Source organism: Blennius ocellaris, assembly GCF_963422515.1.
Source record: "Blennius ocellaris genome assembly, chromosome: 3".
Classification (NCBI taxonomy): Eukaryota; Metazoa; Chordata; class Actinopteri; order Blenniiformes; family Blenniidae; genus Blennius; species Blennius ocellaris.
In genome coordinates this window covers 1,329,674-1,343,430 of record NC_137652.1, presented here as the reverse complement: position 1 = coordinate 1,343,430, position 13,757 = coordinate 1,329,674, and the positions used below count along the sequence as shown (strand labels likewise).

The 13,757-nt window shown below is 42.5% G+C and overlaps 1 protein-coding gene across 1 annotated transcript; it reads left to right on the top strand.

Moving 5' to 3' along the window:
• The first annotated feature begins 5,709 nt into the window (after positions 1-5,709).
• Positions 5,710-11,971, top strand: psmd12 (proteasome 26S subunit, non-ATPase 12). Its single transcript, XM_080494243.1, has 11 exons — positions 5,710-5,894; positions 6,270-6,329; positions 7,559-7,687; positions 8,072-8,179; positions 8,332-8,436; positions 8,519-8,668; positions 8,886-9,020; positions 9,790-9,902; positions 10,085-10,259; positions 10,416-10,493; positions 11,438-11,971. Exons 1-11 carry the CDS (start codon positions 5,787-5,789, stop codon positions 11,645-11,647), a joined length of 1,371 nt encoding a protein of 456 aa, XP_080350369.1. The 5' UTR covers positions 5,710-5,786; the 3' UTR covers positions 11,648-11,971.
• The last annotated feature ends 1,786 nt before the right edge of the window (positions 11,972-13,757 follow it).

Genomic DNA, 13,757 nt, shown 5'->3' with positions numbered 1-13,757 from the left:
CGTCTGTCCCCTCCTCTCTCTCCCTTTCTCTCTCTCTCTCTCACTCTCTCTTTCGCTCTCTCTCTCTCTCTCACACACACACACACACACACACACACACACACACACACACACACACACACACACACACACACACACACACACACAAAAACACCGTGTCAAGTTCGTGAAGCGCACGCCGCACCGTGAGCGGAAGCTCAACCGTGTCACACTTTCACAATAAAGGTAGGGTGTCAAATACATGGGCGAAATTTTTTTTTTTAAAGTTGGATAAAGTAGCGGAACAAGATTGATAATTATTTAAAAACCTTCCTCCAGATAGAACAATGGACATTTCTTATATGGAGCCAAACAAGTTTTGCTTATACAATAAATATAGAACAGCCAAACCTATTTATAATGTAATAGGGCACTGTAAAATGTAATTTCATATTTTTTTTTAAAACATCAACGACATGTATTTCTTAATCAGAATTTGAATTAAAATTGTATCCCTCTCTTTTTATTTGCAGCCTTGTGGTTTAAATTTCATCGGTAGCATTTTTCTAAAGCAAATAATAAGGCTAATAATACATTCGGGTTTTTTTTTTATTCAGTTTATTTTTCAGAGACTGTGTACTAAAACATTCATCTTAAAGAAAAGATGCTTCGTGTCAGATTTTAGCCGTAGCTAGTTTTCCTCTGCAGTCCTAGGGCAGTTCATTAAAAAACAATTAACTAATAAAAATATTATTTAATGAGCGTAGTTTCCTGTTACTTGCTTGGTTGTGCAATGTCCAATTTGAAGGGTTGAAATTAGGAGGCAAATTTACAGATACGTAACAGACACTGCTGTCATTTCTCAAGGGTTTTCTAAAAGTCACAGAAAACTAAAGTTTGTTTTGTCTGTCACAAATATTTGAACTAAAGGTGTTGGATAAAAATGTTCAATTGTGGATTCATGTTCGGTGGGCTTATACATAATAATTTAAAAAAAGGTAGAATTTTATATATATTTTGAGGGTATAATCTATTTTTAAAAGCGCATGGCGATGAAGGGAATGCTTTTACATTGAAGAGTCCTCCACCGGAAGCGCTCCTGCTTTGTGTTGAACGGCTGCACGTGGTTCTTCTCGGGATAGCGCCACAAGTAAACGTGTAATCCAGCGGTAGAAGTGATCGCGCACTTCAAGCAAGCTTTTTGTTCACAACCCGAAAACAGACGTCAAGGTTTTCTGTCAAGTTATAGAGGAAACTCCCCGAATGGGAGGAAGAGGAGGAGGAGGAGGAGGAGTCTCTCCTTCCTCTTCTTGTAAAACAGCTTGCGGAGGAATCGGAAAATGTTTAAAAGCAGCTCCGACCCTCCTCTCCCTCGTCGTCTTCTTCCTCCCCCGCCTGGTTGAACTGAGAGGCGACCGGAAGCCTCAGCTTCTTTCTCACGTTGACGCACGTGACTCACCCTGTGGGGTTTTTTCTGGTTTCCGTTCAGCTTATGACAAACTTCATTTTATCATTAATCCTCTGCAATTTGTAGAAATTTGGTAATCCTGACCGCTGTTGACACAAACACACCCTCACAAGTCCGACCTCCCTCCTGGACGTCTGGACGTCTGGAGGTTGACGTCTTGATGTAAAGCAGACCGAACCTGGAGGCGTGTCCCTTTTACTTTCAAACTGAAAGCCTCTTTCTCAACAAACGTCTTCTTTTTTTTGGAGTTAGACCAAAACGTTTGTACCTATGGTGAGTTGAGGGTCCCTATGTTTAAAGTGAATCCATCCACCCACCGTCTCTGGAGCCGGACACACTGGACAGTCCATCACTGACCCAGAGAGACGGTCACTCCTCTGGGGATGTCGGGCTCAAACGTCACCTCATAGACGTGGTTCTGCACAGATGCTTCCGTTTCACTGTGGTGGTTTGAGGTCCTGCTGTAACGCGCCATTTCTGGGTCTCAAACCATAAACATCTTTTTTGGGGGGGGGGGTTGAAGGCATCGAGAGTACGTTTCAATGTAAACACATCGGGATTTGTCCTGTACTTCCTGGTTTGGCCTGGTCACTTTCTTGTTGTTGGTCCATCCGTCCAGCTCACATACTGAGGGGTTTTTTTTTTAAACAGGAAAATAAACAGTGACGTTGGTTTTTACAAACATCTGTGACGGAGGAGGTCTGGTTCCATAAATAGTGCAGGAGTGCTCTTCATCTCCACGACTCTTCGTCGGCACCTTGTTTGTTACTGCTACTGTTTTACAACAAACACGGATTGTTTTATAAACACTTCCTCCAGTTGGCGTGAAGACCTGGAAAGGTGTCTTCAGCTGAGTCACTCAACTCTTCCGTTCAAGAGACCAGAGACGATTTGGTTTATTTCTTTGCTCTGTGAGGGGCTGAGCTATTTCCTCTCTCCTGCACCATCCTGGGGCTCTTTGAGCTGGACGTTGCAGCGGCGAGGACACTGATGGCAGGATTCAGGAGGTTGGAGAAGCTCAGAGACGAAGGTTGAGAAGGTCTGGACGATGATGGATGTAGTGGACTCGGGGTGTTTCCGGATGGAGGTCCAGACGGGAGGAGAGGAACCATCATGGTGTGGTTGAAGGAAGCAGTGGAGGAGACAGGAGGCAGGAGATCAGTGAGGCGAGGGTCCTGGCTGGTGAGGCTCCGCCTCCTCTGGACTCGATTCACATTTCTATTGTAAGAAGTGAAAAGAGCTTCTTATTTCACTCTTCATCCAACAGCATCAGCTGGTAAAGCTTCATATCGTCAACATTCCTCTTTCAGTCACACAAACGTAAACACTGGAACGTGTTGGTCCTACAAACAGTTTCTTCTATAGAGATGATAGAGCGCCTTCTTGTGTCCGAGCTCTTCATATTTACTGTACACTCATTAAAGTGTAGAGATTTAATTTTGACCTTCAGTAAAAGTGTAATGAATTTATTGAATTTACTGATCGCACGTCACTGGAGGAGACGGAGGCCGAAAGAAACGTCTAAATGAGGCTGATGGGGATTGTTCTGTCATCTCAAGAATATGTCTTTTGTCAAAATAGGTCTGCCTTCTTACCTTGAGCTCAAAAAGCCACTGTGGTTCCTCCTGTGGTTCCTCCTGTGGTTCCTCCTGTGGTTCCTCCTCGCCAGAGCAGCCGGAAGACAAAGAAGAAGAAGAATGACGAGGGTTTGTAGAAGTTCTGTCTTTCTTGTTGCTTGTCAGTGTGAGTGACGGCCACAACAAAAGATCCATCCTCTGTAATCCCATCAGTCAGAAAGCCTCCACACTTCCTGTCATCATTCCAAAGGTTTTGTATTGAACACAATAAGGTTCCACGATTCACACTATTGCTCATCCAACAGGACGACACTGTTGCCATTCATACAATTAGTCACTCATAGTCACTGCAAGGCCTCTTGGTCTCCACAAAATGGAGACACAATGTCAGTGCGTTATTAATAAAGTCACTTTTAATTAGAGTAAGAGTTGCACTGCTGGCTTCCACACTGTTGATGTACTGAGGCCGACTCAGCAAAATGTTAATTCATGTTTATTCACTGAAAATGCTGGCAAACAAAATTATGCTTCAGTCAGCAACAAGTTTTCCTCAAGAACTATTTGAAGGCCGAGGTGGGATGACGTCTGACCATCAGTCGTGTTCGGTTCGGAAAGACGCCATGGGAAGTGAGTACACGACAACGTTTGGTGACGCTGGCTGAAAGGAGCTCTTTTCCCCGGGGCTTTGCGGACAAATTATACTCTCAAAACAGTTTATTTTATTAGCAGTTAATCAAGCTCTCCCACTAACAGGCTTCTATAGATTTGACTTCCTGCTTTTCCCCTTAAAGGCCCGGTGGGCGACACGGTGCAGATTATATGGATTTGTCATGGGTGAGTGGAAGAGGAGGATTTTTAGCCGAGTCATTCTGAAATCACAAGTTTCAAAGGAGCTCCGGCAGAAGCTAAAGAGCTGCGCGCTCCCATGACATCGCAGGATGAAGACGTCCAGGAACTCCGTTAAACCTTCAGAGATGTCAAAGATCAGTCGTTCTGTCCTCAAGATGGACCGACGCCCCTGGACATCTCCACAGAGGACAGTCTGTGTTGTCACACAGGGTCAGTTTTCTCTGGAACCACCATCTTTTATCTCCGACAGCTTGTTCCCCTCACACCCAAACTTCCTGAAGGTGAGAGGCCATGAGGCGGCGGCAGGCTCTCGTGTGACGGCGCGATGACGAGCCGACAGTCTCAGTAAAGTCTGCCTTGATTAGAAAGGAGATTAAAGCAGGATGTTATCTGGGCAGCACTGCGTTAATAATACTGAACAAATCTGTAAGCTCCCAAACAGCCAAATAAGCACCTCTGCCCTACTTTTTGATCGCGGATTCCTGCTGAAGTAGGAAAAGACCGGCTCCAGAAACATTCTGGTTTTGTTTTGCATTTGTGTGGATTGTGGTTCGCTCATGTCAGCTCGCCGAAAAATACAGGAAGAAAGTCTTAATCTAGGAAAAGGTCTTCGGATTTGCCAGTGTCATGTTGTAATGTCTTCAGAGGAATCCGGGATCATTTTGTTGAGGACGGACATTGAAAGCTGCGATTCAGCTGCTCCTGAATCTAAAAAGTGTCTTCAAAGCGCTGGGATTATTTTTACGTCTGCACAATCTGAGTTCTTGTTCCACATTCCATCTTCCTCCCAGTGGATCCGGTCATGTTGGGTTTATCAGGCCTCTGAGGTCTGAGCCTGCTCTGGGATCAAAATGATTTGAGCTCCGGGCTTAGGGGCTTTCTCTGCCACGAGCAGGAAAATCACTGACCCACATTAGCTTTATTTACGGGAGCTTTCAAGGCAGTGACCTGGGTGAAGACAGGAATTCATAATGAAGAGCTCCAGAGGACATCTAGCGGTGGATCGTGGTCACTACAGTGTGAGTTCATTCACAGAGTTCTTCATTCATTCATCTCTCCCACTATTTGATTCACGAGAAGAGGACAGATACTTTATTATTCTATTATTGGCCATCATCGGTCAGTCAAATCTGTATTTCAGCCATTTTAACGATAAGCCTCCCGTCTGTTAGAAAGTGCCACTGTCACCAACCCAACATAGTATTAACCCCGAGTCTCATCCTCACCCACTCTTTCACCCCTTGTGTGCATTCTGCATTGTTGTGGATTATTGACCTCGGGTAAACTCTTCTAACCTTCACGCCCTCTTGTTTTTCCACATCCTTCTTTCCATTGACGTACACTTGGAGATCCTCCTGAAAAGTGGACATGAGTCTGAGGCATCACAGTCAAACACTATTCGTCTTAACTTATTGTGGCTTGGCAGACATGGAGTGACACCTCAGATGTGGGGTTATGGCCAACAATGTTAATAAACTCTCTTTTCGTAGTGGTGCACAATAAACATTCTATACGTTATGGTGGCAGAGGCTATCAGTCGACAGCAGAAATGTAAAAAAAAAAAAAATACACCTGCATTTTGAGTAATAATTATTAGCTTTTTGTGGAAATGCAGACAGTTTCATCTCCAATATAATCTATATTCTGATCCACAACAAAGAAAAACTTTAACGTTCAAATCCAAAGATTATTATGACGCTCCAGTACCGTCACCATACGGGCAGGCTGATGTTACGCCTGACTAAAATACACGTGGGTCCGCAGCGGGTCCTTCAGGCGCTTCGGGCAGCCGTCTGGCGCTCCCTGATTGGTCACCTTTCCTCCCGTGCGTTTGACAAAACAGAGCTCGGCGGCGTCTGGTCGGAAGGGGAAAGAAAAGGTCTGCAGATTGTTTTCATTTATTCCCCGCAAACATGTCGGACGAGCGATCTGAAAGGTCCGATGGACGGATTGTGAAGATGGAGATGGACTACAGTGTCACAGTGGACCAGCGCCTCCCGGAGTGTGAGAAACTGGCTAAAGTAAGCGGGGCGGGGGAAGGCCTCAGCCGGCTGAGTCATGGTGCACCGACAGCCTTCACTTAGCATGCGAGCTAACATCTAACGTTCTTAGCTTTAACACCTCGTATAAACACACTATGACATAATATCTTCAGCGTCATGTTGTTGTTTTTTTCTATTATAACGCAAATGGTTTATAAATTACAAAACCCTGTTGCCGTAGATGAAAGTTTAAGTTCAGGATAACCGGTTGAAGATCTTAGTCATCAGTAGCATCTTTAGCTGAGGAGTTAGCCTGGCTGAATCGAGTATAAATATTATTTTACAAACGTTAATGTCTTTCATTTTTAAAGTCACTAGCATGAACAATGTTTTTGTTTTGTTTCTCTGCTGCAGGAGGGCAAATTACAGGAGGCCATCGAGAGCTTGTTGTCACTGGAGAAGCAAACAAGAACTGTAAGTCATGGCAACTACGACCACAACTATACATCAGTAATATCGAACAGGAGACGAGTTAAACATAAAATTCTACATATTTGTTTGTTGCACTTTATTGGTAATTGTAGATTTGATTGGAGGCCGGTGGGTAAAAGTCGATTATATGGAGGTGATGTTTAGGATGTAACTATAAATGTCATTCAGTCTAATGAATGAACCTTATTCGTGCCAAATCTGCAATTATAATGCAGAAACCCAACGCATTGTTATGTAAACTGTGTTCTTCATGTCCTCAATGTACTGGCATGTTTTTTTTCTTAAAAGAACCGTTTGTGTTATTTGTCACCCCCAAAAAGAAAAAGTATTAAACTCCAGTGAACCATACATGCTGGACAGTCTGGCGAGGGGGACTTTTTGTTGTTGTTGTTTTTGTTCCAAGATATTAAAAGTTTGGGAAAACAACTGGAAGATCATGAATATTATTATCAGGAAAACATGCTACTGACATTTCAATCACTTTATTTAGGAGACCCACCAGAAGAAATGACAGATACCTCCTGGAGATATTAAGAGCAGCTGCAAAGAAAGCAATTACTTGTGATTACAAACAAACCCACTTTCGGTCATTTACAGGGTTGAAATAATCAGGGATTCATGAAATGGAAAAGCTACCGTAACCTTCCTCTTGAGATTCAAACACTTCAAGCACTGGGTGAACCTGAATTTCTCAGTCCTGTCGTGGAAATCTTAATTCATTATTAAATCACATTATTTTCCCTCTACAATGGGAAAACATCCCTGCCTCCATAGTTTCTATTAATATGTGTGCAGTTTAGACATTGCTGTTTCTGTTGGACCTCATATCAAAAAGGTAAACAATAACATTCACCCATGGAGGTAAGATAGAATTCAGCCACAATGCAAAATGTAGAAAACCGTCGTAATATTAATATCATTATGGAATCTAAAAAAATGGTTGAAAAGACAAGTTTGTCTTGAAGTTATATAATGAGTATGAAGCCAACTAAACACACAGTAAGTTTTTGGCCATAAATAGAATAATTATACAACATTTCAATTAATCATAGCAATTACAACTGTCTTCATCATTTCATATTGACTTTTTGGGGGGAAACCTCCGACTAAATCCAGTTGACCGGATGAATTAGCTTTAGGAGCTGAATGACGATATGCGTTTGTATGTTTGTGTATATTTCTCTTGATTTATTTGTTTTATTCTTTTCCAGGCATCAGACATGGTGTCCACATCGAGAATCCTTGTGGCTGTGGTCCAGATGTGTCATGAAGCCAAGGACTGGGATTCCCTCAATGAAAACATCATGCTTCTAACAAAAAGGAGGAGTCAGCTCAAACAGGCAGGATGCTTCTTGTTTTTGTTGGGTTTTTTTTTTTTTATTGGGACATTTTTCCTGAACACGTGATCACAAATTTGTTAACAAACCAGCGTTTTTGTTTTTAATTAATTTAGTTTATTTTTCAGGGACCATGTACAAAAGCATTAATGGTAAAGAAGAGATGCTTCGCAGCAGTCTCCCTGTTTCATAGCTAACAGTGTTCTAGTTAGCTGGAATATTTTGCAATATTGTCTTTAGGATTCAGTCTGTCCTATGTGTCCACAGTTTGTCTTTTCTTTTGAAATGAATCTTCATGAATTGGAAAAACTCTAGGATGATTATATAAGATTACATTGAAGCTGCTTTCCTCAGTTTGAGACCGTTGACCGTTGTCTCGTCTCTCAGGCCGTCGCCAAAATGGTGCAGGAATGTTACAAGTATGTGGACGCCATGACTGATTTGACCATCAAGCTGAGACTCATCGACACACTTCGCACTGTGACTGCTGGCAAGGTCTGTATGAGAAATGTCACATTTGATGCGCGTTCTATGGAGTTGAGCGGTTGTTGGGCTCTGTGGTCGAGCTGGGAAGCTGAACCATTGTGTTTTAACCAGGCTTATAAGGTTGTTTTTGTTTTCCACACTAAATGTGTTCTCCCCTTCAGATCTATGTGGAGATCGAGCGTGCCAGGCTGACCAAGACCTTGGCCAACATCAAGGAGCAGAATGGGGAGGTGAAAGAGGCAGCTTCCATCCTCCAGGAGCTGCAGGTGAGTGACCTTGACCTTGGGAGAGGCTTTCTATCCCCGTATGCAGAAAGTACTTCACGTTCATGTACTTCTTATTGTTCAGGTGGAGACGTATGGCTCCATGGAGAAGAAGGAGAAAGCGGAGTTTATTTTGGAACAGATGAGGCTCTGCATCGCCGTCAAGGATTACATCCGCACGCAGATCATCAGCAAGAAGATAAACACCAAATTCTTCCAAGACGAGGGCACTGAGGTAAGAGAGCCTGGCAGCCGGGTGCTGATTAAATCACGTCTTCTTACTTTCAAACAAAGTGATTTTGAGCCTGTTATTTGGAAACTCTTCCATCTTTTTGTTGAGTCTGATCTGAATCAAACAATTAGGAATTCCCACCTTGGAGTAATAAAGTGTCTTCTACTTCTACAATAACAGGAGAATTAACATGTTTCCTTTGATGTCATGTACAACCCAGGAGTTGAAGTTGAAGTACTACAACCTGATGATTCAAGTGGATCAGCATGAGGGCTCCTACCTGTCCATCTGCAAGCACTACCGGGCCATTTATGACACCCCCTGCATCTTGGAGGACGCCACCAAGTGGCAGCAGGTACACACACTGTGCAGGAGCAGCGTAAACATCACAGTTACAATGTCGCCTTTGGTTTGACGCTCACATTTTTAAGTTTGGACTTTGAAAATCAATTCAAATTCAACTTTAAAAAAAAAAATGTTTTAACAAGGTTGATTTAAAGGTTGGCTTCATAAGCCTCATTGAAAAGGTTTTAAAGTAGTTGGTGAAATGTACTTATAAAGTACATTTTAATATAGTGTAATGTGTCTGTATACAATCAGGAGTACCAGTGTCGCCACAGTCTGGAGGAAAACCTGATGGCTTTTCTTTCTTATCAGAAACTGACAATCCACAACATTCATTTGTGGGTAACTTTTTAAAAACATTTTCATCAAAACACAATATGTCAAAACAGTGGCATTAACAAACATTTTGTTAGTATAATTGTGTGACTGTGTAGCAGGAAGGACCCCTGAAAGCAGGAAGTGGATCAGCCTTTCTTTATGTTTAAGAATTAAAGGTTTCACCCTCGCAAAGTCAACTTGACATTATGAAGCTCATTTGTGGGGACGGAAATAAAGGAGAGACGTTAACTCACATTGCAAGATAGAGTCTGAGCTGGTGATGTTGACCTCTGTGCTCCGTCTGGGGTTTACAACTTCCTTTGGCTGTTTTCAGGGCACTCAGAAATCCTTCTCTCCTCAAAGATTGACATGATAATCATACATACAAATGTCTTAAAGTGGCAGAGAATTTCTGAACGCATATTTTACCATTGCTATTTGTTTTTAATTTGTGTGTGCAGGCCCTGAAGAGTGTGGTTCTCTATGTGATCCTGGCTCCATATGACAATGAGCAGTCGGACCTCGTGCACAGAATCAGTGCCGACAAGAAACTGGAAGAAATCCCCAAATACAAGTAGGACACACGTTGCTCTCTGGCTCCTGACCGTAATGACGTAACGCCGTCCTGCTTTCTCTGCCGGTGCCGTTACTGTGTGTGGCTCCTCCAGTTGCTAAGTGACCTTAGCAACTGTTGTCGCCCACGATGTGGGGCTCTGCCCCTCTGAAGGCATTGATGGAGTGTGCATTTCCTCCCAGGGACCTTCTCAAGCAGTTTACCACCATGGAGTTGATGCGCTGGGCTTCGCTGGTGGAGGATTATGGGAAGGAGCTGAGGGAAGGCTCACCTGACAGCCCGGCAACAGACGTCTTCTCTTATTCAGAGGACGCAGAGAAGAGGTGGAAAGACCTGAAGAACAGAGTGGTGGAACATGTAAGTGTGTCACGACAAAGGCTTCTCAGACACAGTTGAATTAAATAGAATCTCCGCAGGCTGTTGCTGGCATTATCAGCATACTGTTTCAAGTGTTGCTGCTGTACTATGTACCAAGTACCGTCCGCTAAGGACTTTCCCCCACTGTCGCCGCAGAACATCAGAATAATGGCCAAGTATTACACCAGAATTACAATGAAGAGGATGGCTGGACTCCTTGACCTCTCCGTTGATGTAAGTATCATTTATTAATATATAAAGTGACACAAATGAGGTTAAACAGATTGGGGCTCTCAGAGGCAGCAGATTAAACTGCTTTAAGAATCGTGTATTAGTTTATTTGTCAGGATTCTTGGCTCAGTTCCAACATTACTGATACAGTCCGAGATGTATTTATTGTGTAGATTCCATGTAGGCATTGTACTTGTGTATATTTAGATATTGCCATTGAAACGGGGATATGACAAGATGCAACTAACCGTGATTCCTGTGGCCCGTATTAGAGCAGATGAGTGGTAGAATCCCCCACAGTGTCCAAGACACTGGAACACAAGGTGACGGCATTGGTGTGAATTAAACAAAGTCTCAGGCTCTGAAGCACTTGGACACTGCTGAAAGGGAGCAAGCATAGTTGGACGAGGCAAACAATGGAGTGTAAAGTAAAGTGGCGTTGTAAGACGTTGCAATTTTAATGAATCCATCAGCCCAGCCGTCCACAGCTGCTTTACTCTGCACACATGGCAGAGTAAGGACATTTAACCGTCCATGTTGTCATCAGTCATGTGCCTCAGCCACACACGTATCCGTCCTCCAACGGGAAACCAGTACTGGTGGCCTCATTAAGTTCAACACCGTGACGATTTGGAACTGTTTCAATTCAACTCAACCAAAACGTTGCTGTTCGGTCTTCTCTTGGACTAAAGGAAATACAGCCATGTTTTATCAGCACTGGATTCAACTTCAGGCTTTAATTTTTACTGTAAGAAATGGTTTCCAAGCAGGTCAGATTACAATCACAAGATGTGTCACAACAATCACAATAAGATTGTTCCTGCGAGGCCTAGCCCCGAAACCTGCAGTGTGTCGTTTCCGCTCTTAATCAGTCTGACCTGCAGATGTGACTTCCTGAAGAAAACGTTAAATCCACCAATGGGGGGGGGGGGGTCTTTCTCTGTCAGGAATCGGAGGAGTTCCTCTCCAGCCTCGTGGTCAACAAGACCATCTACGCCAAGGTGGACCGGATGGCGGGCATCATCAACTTCCAGAGGCCCAAAGACCCCAACGACCTGCTGAACGACTGGTCACACAAACTCAACTCGCTCATGTCGCTGGTCAACAAGACCACCCACCTCATCGCCAAGGAGGAGATGATCCACAATCTGCAGTGAAACCAAACCACAGCACCGTGTTTTATATTTCTTTGTGTTCAGTGTCCTGCCGTGGGAATGTTTTGGAATAAATTGCAGACTAAACCCTGTCTTATAAAAACTTTCTCTCACACCCTCAAGAACTTTTTTTGTTTTTTCCCCCTACTGTCCAATAAAACATTGACGATAAACTCATGGGGACATCTGCCTTTTTGAACAATTCTTTTAAAGTCCCACAAGGCCGCACCTCCGGATCGTACCCGTGTACTGTTTAGTCCTGTAAAAGCCTTTTTTGTTTCATTGTTCATTCTTTGCAATGTAAACAATAAACCCCTTCATATGTTTTTTTGTGTAGCTTCATGTTTAACCTGACAGGATTACAGGCTTGTGAAAAGGCTTAAGTCACACACACACGCACACAACGCTGTATGGAAATCCTGCTTTTATTGTGAAGTTGATGTCCAGTTGGAGCCGCCCTCAGTCGACCTGCCAGCAGGACATTGAAGTTGTACTGCGGTGCAGCGGTTTTCCTCGGCTCTAGTCTCTCACAAAGAAATTCATCAATGTAACATCAGACTTAATTTTGATTTATTTTCCACTTTAAAATATTGCAGCATTTATTTTCAGGGCTGCGACGGCTTCCTGTTGGACGCACCTGAAGTGTCTTGTGGCTTTATAAGTGCCATGATTTAAAATACTGTACATGCTTAATGTGATCTATGGATCACTTTTATAGGCTTCTTTGGAAATACATACGTTAAAAGTGCTTCAGTTGTATAACGATGCACGACTTTTAAAATCATGAAATGCAGTATTAGCTGTACATATCAGATCCCTTCGTTTAAAAATATACAATGCATACAAATGTAAATTATAATGAGCTATATTTTAATTTAATGTAATAATAGAAACTTCCTGGTATTTCTCACAATGCATGTCCTTTACCATATTACACAAGGTATTTAAAATGAAACTATAATTTTAAGAATTAACTGAAAATATTCACTTTGTTACTCAAAAGAAGGCTCACAGATATTTCAGGCTTTAAGTGGTATTCATATTTATTAATTTTTTTCTAAACCTAGGTCAGTTGTAAATCTATATTAAACAGTCTCCTTTTGTGTTGCACATTTTAGGATTCACCATCGCACCTCTGCATAAACTTCACAAAGTATTTCTTGGTTGTGCAGAACACGTGACGAAAATGTCTATTTCCACAAAAAACAAACGCTTTTTATAGAAAATTGCTACAATCAACAGTCAGACACAAAGCTAATTGTACTGATATGCTCTGGTGCAAAGTACAGAGAAACGACCAAAAAGCCTCTATAGCGGCTTTGTTATGCAACATTTTACAAACTCACTCAGGCAACATGGCCGATATCTCCGCTCGGGTGTCACTGTTGTGTTAAGAAATTTGTTAAGAGAATCGATGTTTTCCTTGCAATCTGCTTGGTGGTCAGGCGGGACAGATCGGGGCTTCTTACGAGCTGGTTCAGGCCCACGGGCCTCAGTGTTTAGCACCACTGAAGGAATAGAACCCATCCAGTCGCTTTGTTTACTGGAGATATCTTCTCTACGTACACCTGGGTTACATCATCCTTTCTTTTTAATGCCGCCATTTTGGCCAGGCTTTGTAAAAGTGATCATTTAGCTCCGAAGCAGCTGCCTGTTTAAATAAACTAGAGGTTTGGAATTCCAGAAAAAAAAAATGCAAAAGTGTAAAATGCTGAAGCTGAATAAAGCTGGACTGTAATGCTGATGAAGCTGAAGGAAGTGAGAAGGCATCTCCTCCACAAGGGGCTTCTTCCATCCACTTTGTATGGGACGTTTTTTCATAGTTTTTTGGCAAAGTTGCACATGTTGATATTTGAATTGTTCAAATTGATTCTTCTTCTTTTGGGTTTAATGGCAGTTTGCATCCATAAAGTTGCATTACTGCTATGTTCAAATTGAGATTGTAGGAGAAAAGGTGTGGTACAGAAGAAGTCATACTACTACTACTACTACGACTACTACTACTACTACTACTACTACTACCACCACCACTAATTATACTACTACTACTACTAATAATGATAATTATCATATTATAAAGATAATTATAAATGTCTGAATGCTTTTCAGCATT

Bases quoted from the DNA above. Each gene is read 5' to 3' on its own strand.
- psmd12 (XM_080494243.1), top strand. From the start codon at position 5,787: ATGTCGGACGAGCGATCTGAAAGGTCCGATGGACGGATTGTGAAGATG. The intron at 8,180-8,331 runs GTCTGTATGAGA...TCTCCCCTTCAG, and splicing joins GCACTGTGACTGCTGGCAAG to ATCTATGTGGAGATCGAGCG. The intron at 8,437-8,518 runs GTGAGTGACCTT...CTTATTGTTCAG, and splicing joins CCATCCTCCAGGAGCTGCAG to GTGGAGACGTATGGCTCCAT.